The sequence below is a fragment of the Rhipicephalus sanguineus genome, chromosome 3 (assembly GCF_013339695.2).
Source record: "Rhipicephalus sanguineus isolate Rsan-2018 chromosome 3, BIME_Rsan_1.4, whole genome shotgun sequence".
Lineage (NCBI taxonomy): Eukaryota > Metazoa > Arthropoda > Arachnida > Ixodida > Ixodidae > Rhipicephalus > Rhipicephalus sanguineus.
The window spans coordinates 29,046,611-29,064,731 of NC_051178.1; the positions used below are offsets into that span (position 1 = coordinate 29,046,611).

At 42.7% G+C, this 18,121-nt stretch overlaps 1 protein-coding gene across 2 annotated transcripts in view; it reads left to right on the forward strand.

Moving 5' to 3' along the window:
* LOC119386519 (histone-lysine N-trimethyltransferase SMYD5) overlaps positions 1–18,121 on the forward strand; it is a 78,370-nt gene that overhangs the window by 26,678 nt on the left and 33,571 nt on the right. For both annotated transcript variants that reach the window (XM_037653785.2, XM_049413158.1), the window contains exons 5-6: positions 4,914–4,984; positions 15,901–16,007. In XM_037653785.2, coding sequence (XP_037509713.1) covers positions 4,914–4,984; positions 15,901–16,007 — 178 coding nt within the window. The remainder of the gene's footprint in view (positions 1–4,913; positions 4,985–15,900; positions 16,008–18,121) is intronic.

The window sequence follows — 18,121 nt, forward strand, 5'->3', positions numbered from 1 at the left end:
AACGTTACAACAAGGCTGCCAAGTCACTTCGAATTCTCATTTTGGTGCCCTCGGCAATCAGCCTCTTTGAAAAACACTAGCCCATGCGTTAAAATCTGCGGACCGCGCGTCAAATATGCTGGTGAACTGACAAGCACTGCGCAACGAACTAGAGCAACGCAATTTTGTCACCTGCGCACGATGAGGGATTGGAACTTACAAGAACGCGGCCGAAAAATGATCAATAGTTGTTAGGAAAAATGCACTTTCTGGGCTTCGGCGCGGGGCAGTGTTCGATATAGCGGATGTTTCGCTGTGCGGGAGTTCGATATACGTGCACACCAACCCCATACTTTTGCATGGGAAATTCAAGGGGATTTCTCAACCGTTCGATATAGCCAATAATTCGATATATCCGAGTTCGATATATCCGGGATCGACTGTATAACCCCGCTCTGATCGTCCGCAGGTGTGTGGTCTGGGTTTCGCGAACACATGTCCCAAGGTATGACGGGGCTAAAAAACTGTTTGTATGCCCAGCAGACGCAGAGCTCTCCGAACAGGGTCTGATACACCTTGAACATAGGGAATACACCCAATGGACGTTGTCTTCACTCGTGACGCACTCCCTGTTCCCCTTTGCATGCATTTCTGGGTATCATTAATAAGCGTCTTTGGATACTGCTCTCGTTCCAGTGCATCAGCCACATTTTCCAGTTACAGTATCCTAGGATGTTTATTGATGTGACCAAATAAGGCGTACATAGCGATTGCTTGTGTTGGCCCCCCTTTTAGGTTTCCTTTGTCTAGGGTTTTACCGTGTGCAATCTTGATTACCTGCATGCCTTCGTATGTTTTTATTAAACAAATTCCATAATTTGTTTTGTGATCAATAACTTGTTTTATACAGTAACAAAAAAGTAACTACGTTACTTTTTCACAGTAACTGTAACAGGTTACTTTTAGAAACTGTAACTGTAACAGTTACTTTTTTGGTTTAGGTAATTGTAACTGTAACACTTACTTTTTACTGGTAACGTGCCCATGACTGGCCTGTCGTGCATAGTCGCCATTCGCTTCCCCGCAATCTTTCGCTCCCTTTGTTAACGCAATAGCTGCCATGAAACGGGAGAACCTGCTGTTCTCTCCAAAGCAGGCGATGATGAACGCAGTCGAACATGAAGAAAAGAGGTCTGTGTGCAGCATTCCAAAAAGCACGCTGAGTGTGATATTGAAGAGTGAGGCCGACAGCAGGGCTGAGGCAGACTAGGGACTTCTGGCACCCAGTGTGTATGCACAGCTTTGTATGAAGATGCTGAGGCACTGTTTACATATATACTGAATATTCTCGCCTATAACCCATCTTTGCGTATAATCTGCACCCCCAACTACAAGCTGCAGAAAAACAAAAACTGAAAAACATCCTCGCATATTGGCATGAAGCCACTGTCCTTGCATTCGTGAAGCTTTTCCATGAAGCGAATTTGTGCACAAAAATTCACCAAAAAAGGCGTGTTGCAGCACAACATGGTCAGGAAAAACGGCAGGCCGTCTCAAATACCCAATTGGACCACTTATTCTTTGCGTTTGGTGTGTAGTGCTTATACGTTTCTTTCTTAAACTCGAAAGAAATGCAAAGAACTCGTTTGCTTGACTGCGACACATAGTGCCGCAGTGGCTGCCGCCTAGTTTTAGGCTGCACAGTGAAAGAAAAGATTGATACTGTGGTTTTCTTAGGCACTGCACAAAAGAAACAGATAAGCACTATGCACCAAATGCCAAGAATAAGTGGTCCATTTGGGTATTTGGGACGACTTGCCGTTTTTTCTGACCATGTTATGTTGCGACGCGCCTTTTTTCAAAGTTGGTCACTTGAGCTCCCAGTCGGACGGATTTCCTGCGCAACCGGTGCGCTCAGTTTCGGTATCGCCTCGGATCAGGGCCTTGAATTTCAGTGATTATTATGTGAAATTACCTGCATTTTTTGTGACTTAAAAAAAGTGGACGTGTCATGAGTTGCCACGTACCACAACTCTTCCATATAAACAATGTCCCTCACATTAATAATTAAAATGCTAATTAATGAATTTTTATTAATTGTTCATTTGAATGTCACTTTATGTGTGTAAAAGTTTTTCTGCCTTGGCGTAGACTTCGCTTGCAAAGATGACAGGGGCCTGACTGTCATAGCATCTTTATAAAAAAATCTCTATTGTCTAAAAAAAAGACACCCCGTAGAAAGTGAGCACCTAGTGCTTTTCAAGTTGCAGTTATGACAAGCTTGGCTACTAATCGTGCCCTGAACTTATGCAGCAGCATCAAATTTGCAGTGCAGTCATTACACCGGAAGAAATAAATAGCATGCTTTGGTGACAGAGTTCAGGGGGAGGATTACTGCACAAGTAAATACGGTATCTCACTACCCTGAACAGTGCAATTATTTTGTATTTGGTGACTTGAATAGCTAATATTCATCAGAGTTATTTAGCTTCTTTTCTGCACAAGGAACACAATGATTAGTCATATGCAAGATGGTAGTCTACCATCAGCATATGACTTCCAGGGTGTCTACCAACTTGGGAAACCTGGAATTTTCAGGGAATTTGGAAATTTCTGGAAAAGTCAAGGAATTGTCATGGAATTCTTGAAAAGCCAGGTCGGGTCATGGAAACTGACTGGTGCCAGTTTGTCTGACTGTCATGAAAATAATTTTTTTACATTTCTTAGCAAATTTCTGCGACTTTGAGCGTATCTGTCTATCTATCTATCTAGCCGCCTACGACTTTGTGCTCTCCTGCTCGTTTCGTTAATCGAATGTACACCAAAATTGGTATGGCATAACATGACTGTATGACAAACATAAATGACAAGTCATAACATGAAAATCATGACATGCATGTCATTTACGACATGATATACATGCCACAGTCTTGGTGCTCTTACAGCCGTTTGGTTAACTTGATATATACCAAAATTGATACAGCGTGACAAGAATGTATGACGAACATAACTGACAGGTCCTAATGTGCAAATCATGACATGTATGTCATGTACACCATGATTTACATGTCACGCTCATGGTGCGCTTGCGGCCGTTTCGCTCGCTTGATCTACCCCGAAGTTGGTATCTTGCGACGTGACTGTGTGACGAACATAAATGACATGACTTAACATGAAAATCATGACAAGCACGTCCTGTACAGTATGACTTACGTGCCGCGCTCATGGTGTGCTGGCGGCCGTTTCGCTAGCTTGATATACACCAAAATGGGTATCTTGCAACGTGACTGTGTGACGAACATAAATAACACGACTTAACATGAAAATCATGACACGCATGCCATGTACAGCATGACTTAGGTGCCACGCTCATGGTGTGCTGGCGGCCGTTTCGTTAGCTTGATCTACCCCGAAATTGGTATTGCACGACGTGACTGTGTGACGAACATAAATAACACAACTTAACATGAAAATCATGACAAGCACGTCATGTACAGCATGACTTACGTGCCGCGCTCATGGTGCGCTGGCGGCTGTTTCGCTAGCTTGATATACACCAAAATTGGTATCTTGCGACGTGACTTTGTGACGACCATAAATAACACTAGTTAACATGAAAATGATTACATGCATGTCATGTACAACATGACTTACGCACCACGCTCATGGTGCGCTGGTGGCCGTTTCGCTAGCTTGATCTACCCCGAAATTGGTATTGCCCAACGTGACTGTGACGAACATAAATATCACGAGTTAACATGAAAATCATGACACGCATGACATGTACAGCATGACTTACGTGCCATGCTCATGGTGCGCTGGCGGCCGTTTCGCTAGCTTGATCTGCCCCGAAATTGATATTGCGCGACGTTACTGTGTAACGAACATAAATAACATGGGTGGCACGCATTTTCCTCAATGACAGACAAGACTATGTATGCAGCTCTTTGATGGCTGCTTCGCATTACATCGATTCCCACAATGCGTGGGATCTGGCGGCTTTTTTTCAATTGAAGCTTATTAAGTCACTCCTTTGTCTGCAACCACAGTAAACTGCTAAGCAGAAGTGTTCAAGAAAAGGCAGTGCATTACTGTTGATTCTGCAGATCACACAGCATAGCTCAATTCCCAAGAACAATGTTTTTCACGCTGACAGATTCGTACTTGTTTGTCTTGGCCACGGTCTCTGCTCGGCTTGAAGGCATTCTGATTAGGTCAGAACCATTATTAGCAGAGGTTCACCAGGCTTGGTCAATCTCAATCCAATGCTGATGCAATGGCAAATCTTTCCAGCTCCGCCCTTATTTCTGGTAGCTCGTTTCAAGGGCCATAACTGCAGATAAATATACCTGCAATCTCCATTTCTTGAGATGGCAGAACTATAGTTGTGAATATTTTTCTGTGTGGCGACCATAAGAGACCATGTAAACGATGGGAACATGCGAGTCTCCGTTACCCCTGCATAGAATCCAGGAGGCTGTTGTCTCCTTGTATGGTCATGGCGCTGTGCCGCTGGCTCTCATGGCCTGACAGGTTCCTCCGTGCTACTGTTCGTGCTGTTTTATCCAGGTCTGATCCAGTCCAATCCAGTCTGCTGAGCTACCGCTGTGGGCGGCAGCTGTATTCCCATTACCAGCTGTTTTATTTGTAGATGCACAGGTGTTGTTTTTTAGAGTGTATTTTAAAGGATGCTTTTAGCCAAAGGAACGTTAAAAGTCAGTGCGGCTCCCAGTTCATGAAAGTGTCCCGTCTATTTTTTTTAGGGTTCATTGAGGTTTCGCTTCCCATACACACTCGGTGTTCCAGGTAGGTTTACCAGTCAGGGAATATGCATAGAATAATCAGGGAATTTGTAAGTGTAATTGGTAGACATGCTGAAGAATGAGTAAGCATAACTTGAGCCTCATTTTACATACCTTTTCACACTTTCTCAGTGGCTTTCAGATGAAGGATTCCGCTCCCTGATGGCATTGGTGGCAAAGTGTGGCCAGGTCATCGGCACAAGGTGGGCGTCATCAGCGTCATCAGCTATTAATGTGCACTGCAGGGCCTTTCCCCCTGGTCTCTAAGAATGTGCATTTTGCACTAGCTGATGTAAGTTTTCTAAGTAAGTCACTAATGTCCTTGACTGAACTTACCCTTTCTCTGAACCTAACAGAGCACTGGCTCTTGTAGTTCCTTGTAGACCTGGGCATGTCTTCTTGCAACAATATTGGTGGCACTTGTTTGGCCACTAGTGGCTTCTTGGGAGGTCATTATCAGACACCAAAATAAGGGTATTTCAGAAACTCTCTACAGGAGGAACCCTTACATACTTCTTGCTCACTTTGCAGACAGCTGTAGGGCAGCAATCTCCTGAGTACAACTTCATTGTTGCCTAGCTTTGTTTCAGCAGTGGCAACTTTGACATATTCCAACTTCTCTTACAAAGAAAGTATGGCCTTCCAGTAAGCCACCTGAAGAGGTTAAAGTGTGCTAACTGCCACAGGCAGTTCCTTAAAATCTGTCTAAGTTTTTATATAGGACTTATTTATCTGCAAAAATTCCGTTATCATAAAACACCTGAGAAGGCAGGTGGTTGCATTGCATGTGCAAAACATAACAGTCTCTATAGATTGGAGGTGCCAGAATGGAATATCTAATAGTAAAGCAGATAATTTCTTTCAATTGTACTCTAGTTCAAGAAAACAAATTTGTAATCCTGTACTGAACACATACATGCATGTAGCACACACATGATAAAAAACAGCCGCAGTCAAACCCGATATATCGAATCTGGAGGGGATTGCAAAAGAGTTCTATAGCTAATCCAATATATAAAATATTTTATATATTGTTAGATATGCATTACATCACACGTCTCTAACAGTCATTAGAGACAGGCATGCTACCCCCAGACTGGAAGATAGCTAAGGTTGTACAGTCGAACCCACTTATATAACGATACCCGTTTTAACAATATATCGGTTATAACAATGAAAAGCTGCTGCACCGTCAACATTTGTTTGATATAACAACCCGCTTACTACAATCGGTTATAATAAGTCTGGCTGCTAGGTGTCTCACTGACAATTGGGCGAGTTGGTACGGGTGCATGGATTTAGAACAGTGCAACAAGGCATACAAAAAGACAAATGATCACACGTCGCTTGTGTTCGTGGGATCATTTGTCTTTTCGTCTGCCTTGTTGCACCGTTCTAAATACATGCTAGTTGTCTGTGCCGAAAGGTAATAGAACACGAAATCCTTGAAATGAAAGACGAAAAATTCAAGCCTCTAAACCCCCGCCGACAACCGCCACGCACTCATACAATAGGAGTCGTCCTTCTCAGAATCGACAGCCTTGCGCCCCACCCGTCCACCCCTGCGAACATAGATAGGCTACTCTGTGCCACCCTTCAAAACACTAATGGACTGCCCCAAGTGCGCAATCACAGTCAGCTCCCACCTACATCACATTCCCAGTACTTATCCGTAAAGACATTGTGGCGCTGTGCTACAACAGTGGCCCCAATTCAGACTGTTGATTAGCTTCAAGCCATCACACTTTGTCAAAAGTGCTGGTTTGAACCTGCAGACGCAGCAGAGGTGTGGGCTTCAATTAATGTCATTTCAGACCTGCAGTTTGTGCAGAAAGTACGAAAAATCGGACACCGAAGAGTTTCCGCGTCCGAAATTTTGGATGCGGAAATTTGGGACTTGTGAGGATGCCGCGAAAGCTTCTGAATTTTCAAGCATGTCCGAAAAATTGGCAGTTGACTGTCTTTTGCTTTTTTTTCATGCAACGCATTCATAACAATTATCGGTTATAACAATGGAATTTTCATGGCACTTAAATATTGTTATAAGTGGGTTCGCCTGTACCCATATTTAAGTGAGGTAGCAAATACTCCCCGGAAAATTACTGCCCGGTATCATTAACATGCGTCCGCTGTAAAATGCTAGAATATATAATTGCAAAAAATGTCTTAATTGCATCGCATGTCTGCCTGTAAGCTAACAAATCTTTCTTTACTAATCAACACGGATTTCATAGCATTTCTCGTGTGAGATGCAGTTATTCGAATTGACAACTGATTTACATGCTAACATGAACATGGACTTACAAACTGAATGTGCCTTTCTAGACTTCAAAAACATTTGACCTTGTAGCACATCCCCACTTGATTTTGAAATTATCTGTTCTCAAACTGGACTCTCTCGCCCTAAAATGTATTGGTAATTTTATTGCGATAGCAATTATATGGACAGTCTCGGCTGATTTTTGCCGTCGCCGGCCGCCGTCATTCACCGTATATGTATATGTGTGTATATCTATATATATATATATATATATATATATGTATATATATAAAAGCTACAAAGAAAAATAATTCTGAAAAACTTTCCGACGCGCGGAATCGAACGGGCGACCTCTCGCTTTCCAGCGAGCAGCGTTAGACGGTTACGCCACCAACAGTACCGTCTTTCAGCCTGCTAACGGCGAGCTATTTATATACACCATTTCCTTCAGCATCCTTTCTTATTCGCCACATAGATGGCGCGATGTGCGTGCATTGCGCGCTTTAAAGATCATCGCCCCGCTCCTGCGAACGCTGTTGGTCTTCGCCCTACAGGGCGTGGCCGCCTTCGTGCGCTTATCTCGAGGAAAGAAGGGGGCGGCCGGGGGGAGGGGGGTGGAGTGGGCGGTTGTATGTCTTGTGCTCAGGGTGTCGGAACGAAATGTTTTTCGTTTCGGTTTTAGTTTCGTTCCACCGCAAAAAGTTCCGTTCCGTTTCTGCTCCGGATCGAAAAAAAGAAAACGTTCCGTAACGGTTCGTAACGGTTTTTTTAGGGGTGTGCGAATATCAAATTTTTCGAATACGAATCGAATACGAATATCCACCTTCGAATATCGAATCGAATATCGAATATCAAAGGAAAAATGCCTCCACAGTAACAATATTTTATTTGACATGTAGCTATTTGAAAAAAACAAAGCATTAACAGCCTGACTGGCAACACAACATACACTGCTATCTCCAGAACACAATGTCCAGGCTAGCACAATGCACATCACAACACAAGCAAATATCACGGCACAATGAAAGTAATGACTAGATGTTATCATGAAGAACTATGAGTTGCTCCACATGATCAGGCAGCAGGCGCTTCCTTCTAACAGAGACACCCCCCCCCCTCTGCCACTGAAAAGGCACGCTTGCTTGGAACAGAAGTGGCTGGTATAGGGAGGTACATGGGGCAAAGCTTTGCCAGACTGGGGTATTTGAAGGTGCCTACAGTCCGCCACCAGTCACATGGGTCACTGTCTTTCTCCAGAAGTGGTCCCGCATAGTGAACGAGTGGTAGTGCGGCACGTTACGGCCGCATAATATTGAAAATGTACTGTTACATGATCGCCAACAGCCCTGCACGTCGGAGATGCACCAGCAATAAATCATACGTATTGGGGCGCTCGTCGCAGGCAGATATTGTGCCTCCGCGTACTTACGATGTTTATCGCTCCTCTCGGCAACGTTTTTAGCTATACAAACGCATCAGAAATGTGGAAGACGAGTTATTTCATGCGTGATAATCGAATCGCATATTCGAATTTTTCGAATAATCGAAGTTATCGAATATTCGAAACTTTTCGAATAGACGATTTTCGAATCGAATACTAATATTTCTAATGTAATATTCGAAACTTTCGAATATTCGCACACCCCTAGTTTTTTTTTATGAATAAGTTTGAAGTAAAGGTAATCATAAAAAACATTGGAATTGTGATGTAGTTACTTGCCCACCTCTTAAGAAAGTGGGACAAGGGTAAAACACGTTCTTCAGAGGAGTTGAAGCAACTGTACCACGAATTCCTACCAACTAGCACAAACCAGTATTAATTTCAGTCATGGTATTTATTTTCTCAAAAGACAAACACCAATTTTTTTAGTGGGCTCAATGCTCTGTGTCAAGGGAGTGAGCACGATCTCAGAAGCAGCACGTCATTGAGTGTACTCTCTGATGTGCGAGACCGCTGTTCTGATAGAAAGATAGCCAGGCCTGCGCGGAATACGCAGCACAGTCACAGCGAAAGCTGGAAGAGCGGACTTTGAGATCCCATTGTAGAGTCTCTTGGGACAACTAATACAAGTACACATGCAAGGTACCCACTACGCCATAAATCATCACAATTTTTCTGAAGTAGTGAAGTTCTTACTATGCCATTTTTCGTCTTCGGAGAATCGTGGTACCCTGTGCACATCTGTAAGGCATTATGAGCACTTTGTGCGGTGGCTCATGATGATGAAGTATTATGGCTGGACACTTTGCAGCGGATGGGAAGCAGTGTTGCGGAATGGGCGCCTCCATTCCATTCCAATTCCATTCCGGGGAAGCAGAACTTGCCGCAATTCTATTCCTTTCAATTCCTCGGAATGAAAAAAACTTAGCCCATTCGGACACTGGGAATGGCTGGGCAGCTCAATTCCATTCCTGCAATTCTTCAACATAGGAAAGGCATATTGATAGTTTTATCGAGTTAAGAATGAACACCCCATAAAGCTGATGTCATCAGATGCATTAAGAACTGCAAAAGTACGCAAAACACGTTACCAAGGTCGAGAGATAGTAGCTTGGTGACATATCTCGTGCAGTAGAACCATTCTACTAATTCCCTTAGAGGCAGTTCTCCTGCTACCTGTAGTTCATGGTCAGCATGTTTGAACGAATGGTGGTGTTTTAATATTGTTTAAGCTTAAATGTGATAATGCTAAAATGACGACATAGCATATTTTTTTTTGCTGACAAAAGCAGTATCATAGTCCCTTGAGGGACTATCGTCCAAGAAGGCTAAGCAGTTTTGCCACGCGTCTGGAGCGGTTGGGAATATGGAGAAAACTAAGATTTGGTTAATGGGGAAGAAAACCCTCTAGATCTGCTCGTATTAATTGGAACAGTGCACAGATCGGGCACCTTGTGCCTTAGCATTGAATACGGAACGCTGCGCCGCACTGCTCGTCAGCACCGACGCTTGTCAAGCGTGCCTCGCAAGCATGTATGGGGTGAGGAGACCTTTCTGTGTTCGCCTGTACGCAGGTATGCAATGTCTTCCTTGTCGCAAAGGTTATTTACGTGTGTCAGGTACTACACTGCTCGTGAGATAAAGATCAGGCTGTGCATAGAGTATTCACCACTTTCGTGTGCGGGTATCGATGGGAACCAACGCACAGATTTGTTTTCTCCCTTCAGTATCTGCTGGGATAGAGCATTTGTTTGTACACTAACTGATACCTCGGTTTGTAGTAGGCGCGTTGCTTAAAAATGTACCGTGCTTGTAATTAGCCAAGCCATTTTAAAAATATATTGCTTTATTGTTAATTTCGAGGCTCTGACTTACTAATGTTTAAAGTTCTAAAAACAGGACGTAGACGAAAACTTGCTCTATTTTCGGAAAAAGACGTAATTATATTCCCATTCCATTTCGTGCAAAAGGCGCTTAATTCTATTCTCATTCCATTCCGGGATCGGGAAAATGTGGAATGATTCCGGAGTCATTCCAATTCTGGTGGGGCAACTCCGCAACGCTGGTGGGAAACATTAAAGCAGGGCTTAAAGTCTCCTTTCATTGGAAGGGGTGCCCTCAGAGGGCGGCGACCTATATACATCCATACAGCCCTCCTTAAGAAATGGAAGGGTGGCCGCTCCGCTCCCCCCCCCCCCCGCCCCCCCCCCCCCCCCCCCGGCTTCCCCTGACTTTAAGCCCTGCATTAAAGCACACACTCTGCGCTATATAAGCATTTTCTGATTACTGGATGTTATTTTCGTCTTCTGCCACGCTATATTACATATGTAACGCGATTCCTTGCCCGACATGACGCCTGTATAGAGTGTTTTTGTGGAGGAGTTACAAGCACCAGCGTGGCACTCTGGTGGAAGACCCGACTGCCACACAGATGGCGCGGGTTCGAATCCCATCCGATCCTAGAAATTCGTTTCTCATTTAATTTTTTTCTTATATCACGCGATGGCGGTCACGGACACCGACTGCGGCGGACAACTATGGTGCCAAAGTCAGCTCTTGTGATCTCATAACAGCTTTCGCTGTAACAAACTTCAGCTCCGACAATGCCCTCTCCACTTTGGCTTGCGTGACAGGCGCGCGAAAGTCAACTTGCGTTAATATAAACATCTCTGGTTGCCACTGTTTTCGTTTTTCGAAGAATTCTTTTTTCGCATATCTTTGCTTTGGAAATCCTGCCTGAGGTACGCGCTAATAGTGTACCCTGAGATATGCACAACTGCTCACGTTGCATGAGCTCAGTTGTTCCGGATTGCGAAGTTTTCTCGTGAACCGAAAAACGATTGAAAAAATTTCGGTTTCACTCCGGAACGAAATAGTAGATAAAGTTTCGGTTACGTTTTCGTTCCGGTCAAAAGTATTGTTTTTTTTCGGTTTTCGTTTTCGGTTTTCGTTCCGTTCCGACACCCTGCTTGTGCTTTCCCCGCGATGTCCGCGCTGAAGCCACAGAGCGTACGAAGGTCACTTCACAGCGGCTGCGTTTGCGAAAGGAGCGCGTTGTTCAAACAGAAATAAGTAACAACTGTGACAGTTCGCGCTCGTCCTGTGTGTACCTGTTCATTCGTTTCGTGCATCCTGCTTTATGTTTGAGCAGTGTGCTTCAAGTGTCGAGCTGTGACGCATGATAGTTCGCGCTCGTCCTGTGTGCATTCTTTTTGTGCGTCCTTTAAGCTCGAGCGACTCGCTAGCGATTTCGAGCTGCTTTCTGCTCTTCGCGTTACATTCCAATTTATTGCTATCGCATTCATTGCTTCGCCGTTGCGGCGAAACTGTCACTTTTTTGTGCAGTCGCTATTCACAGTAGTTATAAGAAATGGCAGATTTGGTCAAAATGTCCAATTTTCAGTTTATTTATTATTTCTTTTGCTATGCTCAGACCATCTTTTGCGTCATGGGCAAATATTAGAACAAAATAAGCAGTAGAAGTTGAGGAAAAGGCACTTTACGAGTAGTGTGCTGTCATGAAAAACTATGATAAAATTGGGTTTTAGAAAATGCAAATCTTGCAGCTTTCTCTTGGCTCAAGGCTGCCATCTTGGCATCATCGTAAAGAGGAGAGATCGGAAGTCAGAGTAACCGCAGTGCTGCATTTCTCCAATGAAAAATAAAACCAGCGCCCTTCTGAGTTCCATTTTCTTAGCTTTAAGCTCCATTTTCTCATCTTTCATTTTGTTGTGCAGTTGCTGTCAGTCATTCCTGTGCCATTTCACAACAAAGATATAACCATTCCGTTCTTTACTCTTAGATACTGAAACATTCTTGAGGGCTGTAAAGCTGTTCATATTTGTAAGCACATCATGTAGATCTTTATAATTGGCTTTTTGTAAAAGTTCTTAGCAAGACAATATATACAGGACATTTCAAAAATTTCTTGTGCACTTATTTGACTATTAAAAGTTAAACTAGTAGCTTTACGGCACAGAATGGGCTCTTCTGGATGTCCTTATGTGAAAATCTTGAACAACTTGTGTCTAATTTATTAGTTAATTTAGGGACGACAGTAAGAGTCTATCAAGTGTTGTAGCTTAAAAACCACAACTGATCGCTCAATACCAGTTCCAATTAAGATATCAGCATAACAAATACATTTGCATGCCAAATTTCATCACTTTATCCCCGTGAATAACAAAGATAGCTTTTAGCCATGTCCCCCCTTAATCATTTTTCCTCTCCTCTTATGCTACCTCAGGTGTACTACAGGGCAGCATTGTTGGGCCATTACTACTTCTAATATGCATTAATGACTTACCAAATAGTGTTTCCTCACATGTGTACATTTTTGCAGATGACTGCAACCCTTGTTCTGTTAAGAGGGGACATGGCACAAAGAAGATTATTTCTTGATTGATTTTTATGTGAATCTCACAGTTTATGTATAATTGTGTTCTGATTTCAAATATGCAATTATTTTTGTAGCATATTATGCAGTTTTTAAAATATAGAATATTTAATGTGCCCTCTGGGCAACAAGATCTTTAGTAAACTGAGAGAGTGACAAATTAAATCAGCATATCACAATAATCTGGAATCATAACCGTATGCAGTGCAACAAAAATTAATTTTCTGAACCCATTTGAAGAGAAGTTATGGTATGTCAAACATTTGTGAGCGAAATCCCAGCTTGATGTTGACTCACTCGCGAACGTTCAACATTAATAACTTTTGTTTAAATGGGTTTAGAACACAAATTTTTGTTGTGCTGCATACAGTTTGACTCAAGATTACTCAGATATGCTGATTTACTTTTTAACTCGCTCAGTTTAGGAAAAACTTTGCTCCCCAGGCACATGAAATATTTTATAATTTAAAAACTACATGTTGTACAACTAAAATAATTGTATATTTGAAATCAGCACATAAATACATAACCTTGGCAAGTTTCGACAAATTCGATCAAGAATTAAAACAAATTTTTCAAGAGCATTGTTTCCCCCCTTCAGGGTGCCGATGATCGCAAAGACCTGTAGAGCTTGTCTACTTTTGATGTAACACTTAGCTAATGAAGCATAACGTTTCTGAATGTAAAATTATGTTTTAGCCGCAAGAGCACTGCCTCTACCTTTTTGCAATTATACAAATAACAGAGTTATCTTGCATGATACACAATATAAATATCTTGGTGTTAACCTAACTTCTACCCTTTCATCGTCAAGTATATAGGTGCCATTGCTTCCAGATCATTAGGGTAGATACGCTGCAAGTTGCATCATTCTACTAGCAATATTTCTAAGTTAGCTTACCTAACATTCATACGACCTCAGCTTGAATATGCAGCGTCCCCATGTCCCCATCCGAAATATGTAGTAAAAAAACAGGAATCTGTTCAAAATAGGGCTGCACGTTTCATTTCACATTGTTATGACTGTAACAAAAGCATTACACAAATTAAACTCAGCCTGTCATTTCATCCTTTGCATGATCATTGGGATATTACGCCTCTATCATTGTTTCATAAATACATCTACAACACAGCGGCATCAGTTTTGCAGCTTGAAATTCCTAATTATAGGTCCCAATATTTATGCAATCAGTTTAATTTCATGTGCGCTTAGTCATTCAACTCTCCTACTCTTCCAAGAGCCATTCAGTTTTGGAACGACCTTCTTAACGCCGTAGTTTCTGAGACTGACCAAGAAAATTTCAGGCACTTCTAACATGCACTTGGTAAAGTAATTCTACATACCCTACATATTACATTGTTCATTTCGTTGCCTTTTTCATTATTTATGTGCAATTTTACGTTAAATAATTTTTTGTAATAACCAAGCTGTGTAGTGTTTCTTCTTTAGTCATATTGTTCGTATTTTACTGTATCAAATTTTATTGTATAATGAGCTGTCGCGGTCCAAAGTGTATTTTTTACTGTCTCTTCGGTTTGTTTGTTGTATATAATCTAATGCAATATTAATTTACATTCCCGGATGTGTTACTGGAACATTTATTTTTCTTGTCCCCCTTTCTGCATATATTTGTACCCCTGCCTTTTGTTTTCTAATTATTGTACAAGTTTTAACATTTTACTGCATTACCCTCCCTTACGCCATGCCTCTAGGGGCCTATAAGGTTCTTTTAATTAAATAAATAAATAACTAAATGTATTCAAGGCAACATTAGAACTGTTTGATATACACGATAATTCTATGTATGTGGGTTCGACTGTGTAACACAGGGGTCTCAGACACAGCTTGTGGCTTCACAAGAAATAAAAGCTCACAGGGTCCCTTGTGCAATAACCTAAGACGACTCGCAGGCAAAAGTCATTTTCTTTTCCTTCTCAATCGATGCATTGATCCCCTCCCAAAGTTTCCTGCACCTAACGTGGTTTTGCGCTGCCTCTAGGATCGGAGACTTTCCAAGCTTTCTGCACCCCATGTTCTTTTGATTCTCAGCTGATCTACTGATCCTACCACGCCCCCCTCCGAATGCTTTCTGTGCTTAACGTAGCTGTCTGCGACTAATGAAAGTTTTCATTGCCTAACATGCCCTGTCTTCAAGATCAGAGGCATTGCAAGCTTCTTGCACCTCACCTCCTTTAGCGCTGCCTCCGTGATCAGCCCACGTTTGACTAAGCGACGATGTCGTGTGATGATGTCATAATGTGACTTCAGGTTATGTGACGTCATTGGCGTCGTGATGACGTCATATGGTGATGTCATCACGTGATGATGATTTTTTGCATGACTTTCGCTGCCTCGGCAAGACGCCGACGATGGTCAATTTTCGTGTTTGACGAGGCATCTAAGGCTTTTGCCTTAAGAATGTTTGTGACTGCTAAATGGTGCTCGCATTATTTGCTTGCCTATTGCGATTAATAACGCTGTGTTTGTGTAAGCTACAGAGGCGGGACTGGTGTGAAGCACTTTTTTTCATGAGGCACCCCATGCAGTCACCATGTGTTGAAACATGTAACTGCAGAACAAAATCGTTATATTTCACAATCGGCCTCCAGATTTGAGTCATGCTTAAGATCAGTATCGATATGTTTCTGGAATTCCGACGCCAAATTTCCTTCAGAAATGGTCGACATGTGAGATATGGGATTATTCAAACGGCAGCGTTAGACGACATTTTGTTCAATCCTCTCCCCCCCCCCCTTCTGTCTCAACCGTGTTCACTGTCCTAGCCCTTGTGAGACTAAATTTTTTGACTGCGGCCTGCTGGTTGAGGTGAGTTTGAGACCCCTAGTGTAACACATGCACATACACATACGTGCATACATAGTATAGGACATTTAAGTAATTTAGTTTTTGCTTCATAGCTTTTTCTCTATTCTCTAGAAGGTGTTGTAGAGCAGATTTGGTCATTCACATCCCTGAAGGTGTACATGGTGCATATAAGCTTAGAATTGCTACCCTTTGCAGTGCTCTGAGTGTCTGGGTGAAGAACTGCAATGATCTTGAGCTTCCTGATGCAGAACGGGGTTCCTTGGATGCACTCATTGACCAGGTCTACGAAGACATTGAGAAAGGTATCGAAGCAGCTGTGGCATCATACACTGAAGTGAACATGTTGCTCTTTTAATGACATTCATGAGGTTTGTTGGGATGCTCAGTATACAGTGTGTTTTTTAGAAAATACAGATTTTTATAAAAACATCTATGACACTGAGGCTTTTGTAATTTTCGCACACAAACGCTATGTCGAGGTGAAAATACTTTGCCCCAGATAAAATGACACTGTTGCAGCTAATTAACAAATACTTCTTAATTAACTTTTTAATTACAGTAGAACCCCGCTGTTACGTTCCTCACTGCTGCGTTTTCCCGGCTGTTACGTCGTTTTCCGCCGGTCCCGGCATAGCTCCCATAGGATACAATGTATTGGGAACCCCGCTGTTACGTCGTAACTGTCGGACCGTTCCCGTATGATACGTCGCGAAGTGCGCTCGGAGCCGACCAAGTGACTACCAAAGAGAGCGGCCATGGTGCATTTTCACGCAGCTTGGCCTCGTTTGACCGTAATATTAGCCGCATGAGAGGCGCAAGCAACAGAATCTTTCAATTGATGCAAACAAAAGCATGGCCTTCGAGATTCAAATTGCAAAGATGGCGTCTATGACGTAACTGCGCGCGAAAGCAAGGCCTTCGAGATTGGCATTTACTATTGACAAAAGCATAGCCTTTGAGATTTGCATTGCACAAACATGGCGTGTATGACGTAATTGCTTGCGAAAGCAAGGCCTTCGAGATTGGCATTGGAGCGCCTGTCCTGTACATCAGTGTTCCTTCTCAGTCCTTGTCGATTTTCGCGCTAGCTAATTTTGAAGCATGCACTTCTGCCATCGCGTTGGCGTAGACTCATCATCATCGTTATTTGTCGGAGAACGGGAGGAGTTTGAGCTGGTTGGAGCTCGCATGGTCGTGCGTGCGGTTCGCGGTCGGACTCGCCGCGCTGGTCGCGATTGCGTGTGCTTAGTTCTTTCATGCCTACAGCTGTTGGTGTTAAAAAAATCACATACGTTGATTACATTTCTGTGGATGAGGCCGTCCTTAGCTCCGCGTTTCTATCCATCGACTAGATCGCGGCTGAGCGCGCCAATTTTCGTGCTGCTCGTAAGAATTGAAATAAAATTCTGTACCACTAAATATTTTGCCGTTTTTCCTGTTTTTCGTCTCTTACGTTTCCCGTCTCTTACGTTTATTTCCTACGGTCCCTTCAAAAACGTATCAGCGGGGTTCTACTGTATTTACTTGAGGGCAGTTGTTTATATTAGAAAGTTGTAGTGCATGACAATTTATGGTATACCCATTTTTTAGAAATCACAAAAGTTGCATGTAATTCAAGATATTCATCGTCGAATTTCAAGGGCAGTATTGAAACTGACTGCGCCCGAAGCGCAGAAAACATGGCCTCTCTCTCACATAAGATTGGAACTACCCGTGACAGGGAAGTGACGAAATTTGAATCAAGAGGCGCCAAAGCAGAATCTGGTCAGGAAAATTGGCAAGTATTCTGAAATACACAAGTAGACAGCTTATTCTTTGGGTGCAATGTGTGAACTATAAACAGGCACCAAAAACTATCCCGCCTGTCTGTAAGAAGAAGCGCCACAGTGGCTGACCCTGAGTTTTATGTTTCACTGAGAAAGAAAAGGTTGATATTATGGTTTTCATGCACTAGCTCGAAATAAACAGATAAGCACCAAACACCACATGCAAACCTAAAGCGAACCGCTGGCATAAGAAAGATGACTTGCTACTTTTCATGATAAGACATGGCGCACCTTCATTAACATTTTGTCACTCCCTTGTCACGGGTAGTTGCGATCGGATGTAAGAGAGTTGTTGCGTCTTGTGCACGCCGCTCAGTTTCAATTTCGCCATTAAAATTCGATGATGGATATCTCGAACTACGTGCGATGTTCGTGATTTCTAAAAAATGGGTGTGCCATAAACTGTCATGCACTACAACTTTCTAATATAAACAACTGCCCTCAAGTCAATAATTATAAAGTTAATTAACGAGTTTTTGTTAATCAGTTGCAACAACTTGATTTCATCTGGGGCAAAGTATTTCTGCCGCAATGTAGAGTTTGTGTGAGAAAACGATAGGAGCCTTACCATCACAGGATATTTATTAAAA